Source organism: Pongo abelii, chromosome 7 (genome assembly GCF_028885655.2).
Source record: "Pongo abelii isolate AG06213 chromosome 7, NHGRI_mPonAbe1-v2.0_pri, whole genome shotgun sequence".
In the NCBI taxonomy this organism is placed as follows: Eukaryota; Metazoa; Chordata; class Mammalia; order Primates; family Hominidae; genus Pongo; species Pongo abelii.
The window spans coordinates 101143527-101156959 of record NC_071992.2 but is presented as its reverse complement, the minus strand read 5'-3'; the positions used below and the strand labels follow the sequence as shown (position 1 = coordinate 101156959).

The following is a 13433-nucleotide window of genomic DNA, read 5'->3' as shown; positions in this document are numbered from 1 at the left end:
ATCAAAGAACTTACCATGCACCATTTATTTATTTGTTTATTGTCTACCTCCCCCACCCCACCAACCCCGAGGTTTGACCCAGACTTTCTCTATCTGCATTTCCTATCTCAACCCAGAAACATGGATCCTGCCCTCCCTCACTCTCAAACCCACCAAATGACAAATGCCACTAAATCTGCCACTGCCAGCCAGCCAGCCTCCACCTGCACTCTCATTTATTGCCTGGAACTTTCCCCAAAAGTTTCCTAAAGCTCCCCTTAGCCACTCCTGCTTCCATCCAATCTATTCTCAAACACTAGTTGAATTATTTTTGAAATGCAAATATCACCACTTTCTAATGCAAAGCCTTTCAGTGGCTTCCCATTGCACTTAGAATCACCTTCATAAATCTTACCAGGACTTACCTCAGTAAGATCAGGCCCTTCCCAGCCTCTCCAACTTTGCCTCTGACAACTCTCCCCTTCATTCTCCATGCTCTAACTACACTGTTAAAGGCCATACTGTTTTTCAAATGTGTGAGCCTCCTTCCCAACCCACGTCCTCACATATGATTTTATGCAAAACCACTGCTGTCTCCCCACTTGACCTGGTTCCCTCCCCTTCATCCAAACCAGGTTTTAAGTTAAACCAGGTTTAACTTAAAACGGATGCCTATCCCACAGGACAGCATTTTCTGACCTCAAATATGTGTGAGGCTGCACTCCTTTCAGGGTAAGCATCAGTAAGCTGTGTAAAGATTAGGAGCATGGTTGATTCTCAATGAATTCTTACTGAGTGAAAGAATGAATGAATATATAAGCCAATGAAATAAGAAGCAATCATCCCTCCTTGGCCTCCTGAAGTGCTGGGATTACAGGCACGAGCCACTGCACCCAACCTTGGAATTGTACACTGTTCTTTAATATTCATTCAAGGCTATTTCTTATTTCATTGACAGAGTCTGGCCATCTTGCCTAGGCTGGTCTGAAACTCCTGGGCTGGGATTACAGGCATGAGCCACTGCACCCACCCTTGGAATTGTATACTGTTCTTTAATACGCATTCAAGGAGTTTCAGACCAGCCTAGGCAAGATGGCCAGACTCTGTCTCTACAAAAAATAAAAAATAATTAGCCAGATGTGGTGGTGCCCACCTGTGGTCCCAGTTGCTCTGGAGGCTAAGGTGGGAGGATCCCTTGAACCCAGGAGGTCAAAGCTACAGTGAGCCATGTTTGTACCGTGGCACTCTAGCCTGGGCAACAGATTGACAGCCTATCTCAAAGAAAAAGAAAGAAAAAAGAAAATTTATTCCAAGCTTTATCCACAAAGCTTTATCTTTCAATGCTGGCGCTGGTCATAGTTTCTTTGTTAGATTCTCTCATTTAAAAAAAAAAAAAAAAATATATATATATATATATATATATACACTGTCCGGGCACGGTGGCTCATGCCTGTAATCCGAGCACTTTGGGAGTCCGAGGCAGACAGATCACCTGAGGTTGGGAGTTCGAGACCAGCCTGACCAACATGGAGAAACTCTGTCTCTACTAAAAATACAAAATTAGCCAGGCATGGTGGCGCATGCCTGTAATCCCAGCTACTCGGGAGGCTGAGGCAGGAGAAGCACTTGAACCCAGGAGGCGGAGGTTGCAGTGAGCTGAGATCGCACCATCGCACTGTAGCCTGTGCAACAAGAGCAAAACTCTGTCTCAAAAAAAAAAAAAAAAAAAATACTGTTTGTTTAAAGCATGCATAAAAATATATGTCTTGAAATATACTTAAAAATTCCAAGGTACTTCCGATTTGTGTAATATTTACCTGGAGGACTCATACTTAGGTGTCTTAACATGAATTGAGTCTCCAAGGTCTCCATGTGAAACAAAAGAAGGGAAAATAATTATCTGGAATGTTGTAAGTGGTACCTAAGTTTTTTAATAAGTGAAATTTGCATTACAAATTTTTTCCATTCATAAATACATAAGTGAACCAAAGGTTTTGGTCCTTTCCTTCACTGGTTTGCTTTAAAATAAATAAAAAAAAAAAGATAATGATTTATTGCATAACAACAACAACAAAAAGTCTTTATCTACAAAAATGGCCCTTGATCTGCAGGTAAGGACTCTGAGCCTCTGATATATGTCAGGAGGACCCTTTTCAGGAAACTACTTGCCAGCTGGCAGAAAACCTAAGCCTCTCTGAGGATGTAGTACTTTCAAGTTTATTAAAGTACAAGGTGTAACCACACACAGCATTTTGACCAATTTTCCTGAGTTGCTAAGGAAAATGAGAGACCAGTGATCCAAAGCAACCAGTAATTAGTCCCGAGGGCACTTTTGACATTTAGAACATGTTATATTCAAAACATAAAACTTTATACAAATTCAGCAGTCCCACTTTCAACCTTCTTGACATAGTTTGTCCACCATCATAAAAAACTTTGTCACATAATTGTACATTTAATTAACAGTTTTATTATCTTGACTCATTTCAAAAGAGTATGGGACTGTAGTATTAGAGTGGGTGCGAGGGAGTGGGCGCTGGATTTGCAGATCATTTGGTAATGTCCTCATTATTTGGATGAAGAAACTGAAGTCAAGACAAGTAAAGTGATTGTCCTAAACTCACAAAAATGGCTCTTACAACTAGAACTCCTACTTTTTTCTAAGATAAATTTGTAACTAATTAAAAATAATATATATTCAAAAAAAAAACCTTTGTATGTACATTTTATTTCTCTACCCTGAGGACAGAGAAAGTTCCATACCCTAAAGCTACTTGGCTTCAAACACAAGTGATTTAGTGGCAAAGCAAATGTTTTGGATGATAACCTTAAAGGGCAGAGGTACATGTCAATGGAAGAGTGAAACTGGAAAAAAGTTCTGATTGTCGGATTTCTCTGAACAGCAGGGCTTTATGGGGCATCTAAACTCTACAGCTCAGTAACCATGAGAACATGAAGAAAAATTGCACTTGCCTGATAACTTAGCTCTGTCTTGCCTAGGCAACTCAGAAACCAAATTATTTTCACGTGAATAGTATTGATTGCGTCATATAATTCACTTTCATCTCATGGTAAATTAGGTGTTAGTAATATTTAATCATATTAAACTTGAAGCTTATTATGCTTTGTTCTTTAACCAGAGGATTAAAAGAAGTAGAGCATTTTTTTAATCCAGATCCTCCACAGAGTATTATTAATGAATACAATTATAAGGAAAAAGGAGTAGAAATAACTCAATGAATGCTTTATTGTGTTATGATTTACCAATAAGCTGAATAACAGAGATTTTTATTTTATACCTGTAAATATAGAGTTTAGAAGAGTTTGTCTTTTTTTTTTCCTCAGTGAAACTTTGCCATTTACCTATTTAAATATTACCTATTTAATGTGGTCTTTACATATTAGTGGATATTTGTATCTGGATGAAATATGACCACATTTGGACATAAGGACAAATGTTTCTTTCTCTCTCTTCTCACTGGCCTTTCAGTAGATAGAAGCAATTTGTAATTTGCTATCAGACAGATCTAGATTTAAACCTGTCTCAATGCTTCCTAGCTGGATAAATTACTTAATCTCTCCAGCAACCAGTTTACTCATTTCTAAAATGGGAACATATAACCCTAAGCTCTCAGGGTTGGTTTAAGGCTTAGGAGGGCAACATTTGAAGCTCTCATATTCATAAACTCTCATATTGAATGATTAAAGCAATTTCAGACACTAAGATACCTAATTGGCTCAGGATCTATTTGGAATCAGTAAAGTTGTCCCTGTACCCCTTAAATCCCACCATGTAGGAAAACTGTGAATCACAGATACGTCTGATGGCTTACCTCTGCAGCATAGCTCACTCCATCTACTATGTGCTCGGAGCCATGATCATTAGCAGACCCCCAGTGAAGGTGAAACTGCCGTAACCTGTAGCTTCCAGTGAGAGGACCACCACGCAGAACTAAACAACAACATGTTTTACATTGTTATCAAGAAAAAAATATTTAAATAAGCTGCTCAAACCACAACATCTCCCTGAATTACTCCATACATTCATGTCCTCCAAGGGATTTTTTACAAATGTGTCATTTGCTTTGCTGACAAGAATACCACTTTTAAATATGTGTAGATTGAAAATAGAACATTTTTAAAAGCTTAAAGCATCCACAATACAGATTTTTATGGAACACCTGGGAAATCATAACAGACATACTGGTTAGAAAGGCATAGAAATTAGGACTTCTGAAAGGTAAAGAATGCTTGTGTTTACCTGAGGATACGTCAGCCTGTCTGAATAAGGATGTGACATGTAGAGCGGTCCAGTTTGAGCTTGGTAGAGCAGTGCAGCATTGTGGTTAGGGCACAGCCTTCAGCAATTAGAAGGCCTACACTCATGCTGCCTTTTCCTAATTATGTGATCTTGAACAAACTCTAACTTCTTTTTTTTTTTTCTTGAGACAAGGTCTCGCCCTGTTGCCCAAGCTGATGCAATCACGGCTCATTGCAACCTCTAACTTCTGGGCTCAATTCATCCTCCCACTTCAGCCTCCCGAGTAGCTAGAACTACAGGTGTGCACCACTACACCCAGCTAATTTTTTTTTTTTTTTTTTTTTTTGTAGAGACAGGGTCTCACTATGTTATCCAGGCTGGTCTCAAACTCCTGGCCTCAAGCGATCCTCCCAAAGTGCTATGATTACAGGCATGAGCTACCACACCTGGCCACAAACCCTAACTTCTAAGCTTTATCTTCCAAGTGTAAAAACAAGATAGTAATAGGATCTCCTCCTAATGCTGTCATTAAAACAGAAGAAAAATTGAACACAAAGCACTTATTACTACCTGACACACAGTCAACACAATCAACACAGTTTTTTTTACTGTAAAAACAGGCAAAGCAAGCATACCTTTTGTCCTTAAATTCTATATTCTTGGGGAAATGTGAAATATAGGACAAAAATAATTTTTCAAAAATCTGTCATATCTTTGTCACTTTGACAAAGTACATTTGAGTAATTTCCTCAGTAAATATGATCTCTAAAACTATGACAATAAATCATATCTTAAGTATATAGAAAAGCTTCTTAATAGAAAACATAGTCCTAAATTGTCTCATCCTAATTAATCTTTATTGGGCATGTTTAAAGCATATGGGAGAATCAGGAAGCACTGGAAGCTAAATATACCGTAAGCATTATTAAATTTCCATGAACAGTCTTGGCATGGTGGCTCACACCTGTAATCCCAGTAATTTGGGAAGCCAAGGAGGGAGGATCGCTTGAGCCCAGGAGTTCAAGACCAGCCTGGGCAACATAGCAAGACCCCATCTTATTATTTAAATATATATTTATATTTATATACATTTAATATGTATATATTTAATATAAATATATTATATATCTTTGATATTTAATATCTGTATATAGAAATATTATATATATATTTTTTGGCTGGGTGTGGTGGTTCACACCTGTAATCCCAGCACTTTGGGAGGCTGAGGCAGGTGGATCACTTGAGGTCAGGAGTCTGAGACCAGCCTGGCCAACATGGTGAAACCCTGTCTCTACAAAAAGAAAAAAAAAATACAAAAATTAGCCAAAAGTGCTCACTTGAACCCAGAAAGCAGAGGTTGCAGTGTTTTGGGGTTTTTTTTTTTTTTTTTGAGACAAGGTCTCTCTCTGTTGCCCAGGCTGGAGTACAGTGGGGCTCAAACTCGCAGCCTCAATTAATCCTCCCACATCAGCCTCCCTAGCGGCTGGGACTACAGGCACACACAGCTACGTCCAGCTAGTTGTATTTTTTTTTTTGCAGTGATGGGGTTTCATCATATTGCCCAGGCTGGTCTCAAACTCCTGGTCTCAAGTGATCCTCCTGCCTCAGCCTCGCAAATTGCTGGGATTACAGTTGTGAGCCACCATACCAGCCTTAAATTTGACTGTTTAAAAATTTTGGTAATTTGCTAACCCTAGCCATTTTCCTAAACTACACTGTAGTCAGCTGTCTTGAATGACAAGCAAGCTGGCAACAGGATCTGTTTGCTCACGCATTTACTCTCTGCCAATTAGGATACAAATTCCTTTAAGGCAGAAACTGTTTTGGTCCCCTGTATCTCCAGTGCCCAGAGAGTACTTGAATCAATTAATATTACCACGATAAAATAAGAGACGTCACCTGTTAAAGCACTCTTCCACAAACTTTAGTTTGTAGGGATGCTACTGAAGTTACCTGGGAATCACTAAAAACTAAGTTCTTAGGACTAGTGAACCTGAGAATAATCACTTTATGGTAAACTTGTTCTCTGAAGTAAAGATACATGAACAGCACATCTGCAATTTGCTTGGAATCTAGAGAAACAAGAGCCAAGAGCACAAATCTGCCAGGATTATACCGAGAGAAAGACAGAGAGGGAGAGAGAGAGAGAGAAACCAAAGGACATAGATGTTCCCACTCAGTAGGACCTTGTATTATTTAGGGAGCCAGAAGAACCTTCATCAAATCTGGCTTATTTTACTCAGAGCATATACACACCAAGCTACTCTCTCATTCAACAATTATTAAGAGCTTACGATGGGCTAGCAATTATTCAATACCAAATATTCAATGATAAACAAGTTTCTCCTTATCCTTAAGAAACTTAGTCTAGTGAAGGAAACAAATAATCATAATAGAGCTTTATATAATTGTCACATTGTCATAGGTTACCAATTCATTTCCTAGCTATCTTGGCTCCTGGGGGGATTATACACCTATGGTATGTCCACCTACTAAATCTTTTTCTGTTTGTTGTTTGTTTTTGTTTTTGTTTTAAGAATATATAGCGTAAGATCTTGGGAATAATTTGTTTGACTTCAGGCAGTTACCTAGAACTAGATAATGGAAGCATGACTGAGAAATTGGCATTTTCTAGAGATAAAAATTAAAGAACAATCACTGAATTCATCAAGTTACTGCTCTTCCTAGCAGGACTTTCTTAATCAGAATACAACTTTCTTTTTGATATCTTTTTAAAATTTCAGCACACATATTTTATCCACAAAAAGAACACACACCATTATTGTTAGTAGTAGAAGTTACTCATTGTTATTGAGCGCCTACTATAATCCAAGAACTATTTCATTTATAAAATACAAAAATTAGTACCACATATTTTTTAAAAATAAAGGTTCCAGCAATGAATAATGCTTAACTATTTAAGTGTTAAATGGTAAATATTAATTGATTTCTGGTGGTTTGTAATTTTATTGAGAGTTAATCTATGTATGCTAAGCCACCCTAATGCTATGTCATGGTATTTTCCATGTCTTTCCGTCATACAAGTGTTTTTTTTTTTTTTTGTAACTTAAACACACATGTATTGAGCACCTACCATGTGCCAGGCACCATGCTAGGTAGGTAAGTAAGACATAGTTGTTGCCCATAGAGAGCTTTAGCTAAATGGAAAGACAGAGAAGCCAACTAGCAGTTACAACATAATGTGGAGAGTTCTGTGTTAGGAAAATTCCAGGATGCCCTGGGAGCCATAGCAAGGGTGATAGGGCCTCAGGTGAGGTTCCCAAAGCAGCGAGATACTGTTTGAGTCCAGAAAGACCAGGAGCTCAGGTGAGAACAGCCTTGTCTTTCTTCTTCAAACTACTATTTCCCCTGTATATTACAGCCAACTGGAAGTCTTCCTAAAGAATTTCATGAGCCAGGCATGGCACAGTGACCCATGCCTATAATCCCAGCACTTTGGAAGGCCAAGGCAGGTGGATTACTTGAGGCCAGGAGTTCGAGACCAACTTGACCAACATGGCGAAACCCTGTCTCTACTAAAAATGCCAGGAGTTCGAGACCAGCTTGACCAACATGGCGAAACCCTGTCTCTACTAAAAATACAAAAAATTAGTTGGGCATGGTGACATGCGCCTGTAATCCCAGCTACTCAGGAGACTGAGGTGGGAGAATCACTTGAACCCAGGAGGCAGAGGTTGTAGTGAGCTGAGATTGCACCACTGCACTCTAGCCTGGGTGACAGAGTGAGACCTTGTCTTAAAAAAAAAAAAAAAAAAAAAAAAAATTCATGAGCTAGGCATGGTAGTGTGCGACCGAGTGGGGAGAAGCACTGGAGCCCAGGAGTTCTGGGCTTCAGTGAGTTATGGCTGGGCAGCTGCATTCCAGCCTGGGAACAAAGCAAGTGAAGAAAAGAAACAGAGAGAGAGAGAGAGAAGCAGAAGGAGGAGGAAGGAGGGAAGGAGGAAGGAAGGGAAAAATTTCACATCCACCTCCTCCCTTTTGCTCCCTTTTGAAAGGATTTTTGGGTAGTTCTCTAAAGGTTTAACTACGGAGCATGGATGTGTCCAGCCAAACACGCCCTCCAAGGACTATGAGGAAGATTTCATGCCTGTGGTTTATTGACATGCCTGAGGTAGGATTCAGGGTTAATCCTGGTCAAAAATGGCTTCTTTACAAAATGGAAACTGTTTTATTCAAATTAATGTGGTTTGCTACAGAAAGTATCTTTGTGTTTTTTATAGTTTACCAAAAATCAAAAAAAAAAAAAAAAACCAGCAAAAACTTGTTTAACTATGGTGATTTCTTCTTTTTAATTGATTTAATCTCCCAAGTCACAATGAAACAATCTCTTTTGGTTTATCTTGAGAAAAAAAGAATAAGAATCATGACCCATATTTACATAGCTACTGTCTCAGAGGACTACAAAGTACTTTATGGATATTTTCAATTAATCCTGGTAATTTTATTGTGAACTAGATAGGAAAAGGATCTTCATTTAAAAGAAAGAGCACACACTACTGATGACTAAGTGTCAAATCTGGAAACATAAATTGATTTCACTGATTAACCCGAAGTAGAAGGAAAATGACAGGAAGAGAAAAACAGAAGAGAGAGAGAGAAACCTGGGTTCTCACAGAGCAAATTAGAGTAGAAAATTTTTACACTATGAATGTCTGCATTTATAAAAAATATACTTAAAGTTTTAGATGAAGTAAAATGTCATCATTTCTCATTCTAAAATGAGGAATGAGTAGCTTTACTTTTTTGTTTTTGAGATGGAATCTTGCTCCGTTGCCCAGGCTGGAGTGCAGTGGCATGATCTTGGCTCACTGCAATCTGTGCCTCCTGGGTTCCAGCCATTCTCCTACCTCAGTCTCCTGAGTATCTGGGATTACAGGTGTGTGTCACCACTCCTGGCTAATTTTTGTATTTTAGTAGAGACAGGGTTTCACCATGTTGGCCAGGCTGGTCTCGAACTCTTGACCTCAGGTGATCTGCCCACCTCGGCCTCCCAAAGTGCTGGGATTACAGATGTGAGCCACCACACCAGGCCTTATTTTTTTATTTATTTATCTTTTTATTTTCTGAGACAGCTTCACTTTTTAAATGTTTGACATATTGTAAACAGTAACAAACTACACTTATGGGTGGTATAAACTTTGTATTTAGAAGACTTGGACACCTTTACAATATATCTATTACATTAACCACAAGAGATGGGGTCTCCCTATGTTGCCCAGCTGCCCTCAAACTCCTGGGCCTAACTAATCATCCTCCTTCCTCAGTAGTGGGGTCTACCAGTGTGTGTCAGCATGCCTGGCTTAACCACTTTTATTAACATAGATTCACAAAACCGAGGGGTTGAAAGAAATATAGTTGAACATGTATATAAAAGGCCAGGTCCCTCCTTACTTGGCATTTCCTCCAAAAAGTTGAAAATACCATCTATTTATTTGTCTTTATGCATTTTTTACAATGCTTTGATGAAAATGTACTACTTAGGCCAGTGTGGTGGCTCCCAGCACTTTGGGAGACTGAGGCGGGCGGATCCGTTGAGCCCCGGAGTTCAAGATCAGCCTGGGCAATATGGCAAAACCTTTTCTCTATGAAAAATACAAAAATTAGCTGGGCACGGGAGCACTTGCCTGTGGTCCCAGCTACTCAGGAGGCTGAGGCAGGAGGATTGCTTGAGCCCAGGAGGTCAAGGCTGCAGTGAGCCATGATTGCACCACTGCACTCCAGCCTAGGCAGCAGAGTGAGACCTTGTCTCAAAAAAAAAAAAAAATAAATAAATAAGAAAAAAAAGGCCGGGCGCAGTGGCTCACACCTGTAATCCCAGCATTTTGGGAGGCCGAGGCAGGCGAATCACCTGAGGTCAGGAGTTCGAGACCAGCCTGATTAACATGGAGAAACCCCGTCTCTACTAAAAATACAAAATTAGCTGGGTATGGTGGCACATGCCTGTAATCCCAGCTACTTGGGGGGCGGAGGCAGGAGAATTGCTTGAACCCGGAAGGCACAGGTTGCGATGAGCCGAGATTGTGCCATTGCACTCCAGCCTGGGCAACAAGAGTGAAACTCCGTCTCAAAAAAAAAGAAAAAAAATCTTACCACTTTTATGAATTTGACAAATATGAAGAAGAAATGTGGTTGGGCTTATAATTTTTACTAACAATAAGGCTTTACATAAATACAAGATATTACTACTAATCTAAATCTAGGCTCAATTAATAAGTAAAAACTTTCTTTCAATTAAGGATTTTTAAAAATTAACTATATTTTTTCATTAATATAGCAAATACAGCATCATCCTGATCTTAGATTAAAAATAAAAACAATCTGTCAGAGGCCCTAAAAAGTGTTTCCAAATATGATTCTCTCTAATATTTTATCTCATCTTACATTTAAACTTGATACCTTGGGCAGAATCTCTGCTTGGGCAGTAGATAGTCTGAAGAAGGATTAAACATTCATTTCAAGGAAATATTTTTTCATCACTTACTTAATAAATTAACAAATAATCTATGAGTCCATTATTTATTCATGGTGTGAAAGACACTATCCCAAGAACTAATCATTAAACGAAATGATTACATGTTCTAGAAAGAAGTACTAATAGGGAATATACAGTAAAAAAGTTTCATGCATTTATTTTTTTTAAAAAATTAAGCTTCTACTTTCCCTCCCTTCAATGTCCATTGTTAGCAGAATGGTACATAAATTACGATACAAGCATAGCTAATACAATTCAACTTTTAAAATTATTTTATTTTTATTTTTATCTTTGGAGACAGGATCTTGCTCTGTCACCCAGGCTGAGTCCAGTGGTGCTATCATGGCTCATTGCAGGCTTGACCTCCTGAAGTCAAGCAATCCTCCTGCCTCAGCCTCCAGAGTAGCTGGGACTACAGGCACACCCCACCATGCCTGATTAATTTTTTATTTTTTGTAGAGATAAGTTCTCACTATGTTGCCCAAGCTGGTCTTGAACTCCTGGACATAAGCAATCCTCCCACCTCAGCCTCTCAAAGTGCTGGGATTATACATGTGAGCCACCACACCCAGCTGCAGTTTAGCTTTTTAAACAAGATATATTTTAATCTGGAAAGATGTCTATAAAATATTTTTAAACGGGAAAAAATTTCAGAGTTATATAGCATTATTCCAAATGTATTTTTAATAAGAAAATGCAAAACAAGGATGATACACATGTATGTATACATAACTAAGCACCAAAATATTATGGAAGAAATAACATTAGTTACTTCAGGAGAGATTGTGGGAAGAAAGAGACATTAATATTTGTCATATGTTCCCATATTGTTTTATTTACTATGAGTGGATATTACTTTGGCAATTAAAGTAACAGAATAAGATTTTTTTTAAACTAACCTTTTTCTATTAAAGCATGTACTAAATGGCATTATAGGTTTGCAAATAATGCTAAAATAATTATGGCTAAAACTTTGCAGAAACAAATCATGAAATATCTATAAAAACTATTAAACTTCAATATTTTTATAATGGTAAATGCTAAGTGAAGTTATAATAACAAGCTAAGGTCAATTTTAAATTATCATGCAACATATCCTTTTCCAAATACTCTTTATTATTTTAAGGTAAGATTATCTGAAGGTTCAAATATGTAACAAGATATCTTAATTCACACGAAGAAAAAATATGCTTCAATTTGACAAATTCCAGGTCTAGCAAAAACAAAACATGAAAGATTAGAGAGTGTATTCTGGGCGCGGTGGCTCACGCCTGTAATCCCAGCACTTTGGGAGGCCGAGGCAGGCAGATCACGAGGTCAGGAGATCAAGACCATCCTGGCCAACATGGTGAAACCCTGTCTCTACTAAAAATACAAAAAAAGTAGCTGGGTATAGTGGCGTGCGCCTGTAATCCCAGTTACTCGGGAGGCTGAGGCAGGAGAATCGCTTGAACTTAGGAGGCGGAGGTTGCAATAAGCCGAGATCGCGCCACTACACTTCAGCCTGGCGACAAAGCGAGCCTCCGTCTCAAAAAAAGAAAAAAAAAAAAAGAGTGTAGTCTAATCATTCAAACCCTTCACCCACCACCACACACACAAAAAAAGAAAAGACAACCTGATTTGTTCTCTGTGTCATCAAAGTCAATATTGAAGGAATGGCCGCTGTTGCTGATGATTTTAGCTGACCTTGGGTCATACTTGATACTAAGTGGTCAGAGGGAAGAGTCATATTTCACTTCTTTGGTTTTAATCTCAATCGGAGATTGCTGATCACCATCAGCAATAGGGAAAAATTCCTTCCAGTGAATATGACCTTAAATACATAGGACCAAAAGAAAAGGATTAAATAAGTTCTTTCTTCAACAAACATACATTGAGTATAACGCACTGTGCTTGAAATTGAAGAAAACACAAAGATTAATAAAATGAGATTCTTGTCTTCAGGACCTTGGCATCTAATTGTTTTTTTTACAAGATTAGTTGTTTTTATTATAGATGTGGGAAACTCTTGGTGTGCCTTAAGTCATGTTCAGAATTAAAGTAACCCTTGTAGACAAAAGAGTCTGTAAATTTTATAAAGTACTCTCCAAAGGTAACCTTCTACCAAACTAAAAACAATAATACAATTCATCATTGAAAACAATGACATTCAGTCTCAGCTCCAAGAATGAGCTGTTGCTCCAGAGTTCAAGTTTGCAGACTGGAAGAGTCAAAAAAAGCTGGGAAAGCCATAAAGCAAAGAAAGGGTGTCATTCTTAAAGATGCTGTGCTTACTTCTTTATTCTTCCTTCGATCACTCAGTGCTATCTTCTAGTGTCACTCAGGCCTCCACTCAATTACTTGTGATGTGCAACAGGCATACCAAGGAAACATACAAATTTTTCACCTAGGATAATCCAAATAAAATGGCTGCACCGTGTCAGGAAACGTAATATTGTTGATTATCTGCAGTGGAGTCAGATTGTAATTTATTTCTCTCTTTCTTCATTTCAGAAGGTTCTTCTATGGTTATTTTGCCAATGTTACATTTGAATTTCAACACAAGAGAAAGGTGTCATCCTGGTCCTCTATTCAAAACGTCAAAATCGTATCAATTTCACAAATCAGACATGTTAGGGAAATTGAAACGAGCCAATCAGCTGACAGTTCCCTTTTCAATCCTCTTCACTTCTTTGGAAGACTCTATAAAGTCTTGCCTCT

General features: G+C 38.4%; 1 protein-coding gene across 1 annotated transcript in view; it reads right to left on the bottom strand.

Moving 5' to 3' along the window:
* The window catches only part of CA13 (carbonic anhydrase 13), a gene marked incomplete at its 5' end in the record, with an annotated part of 44082 nt that overhangs the window by 26666 nt on the left and 3983 nt on the right, over window positions 1–13433 (bottom strand). Inside the window, 2 exon segments of the mRNA XM_063726388.1 lie at window positions 3813–3931; window positions 12349–12546. Coding sequence (XP_063582458.1) covers window positions 3813–3931; window positions 12349–12546 — 317 coding nt within the window.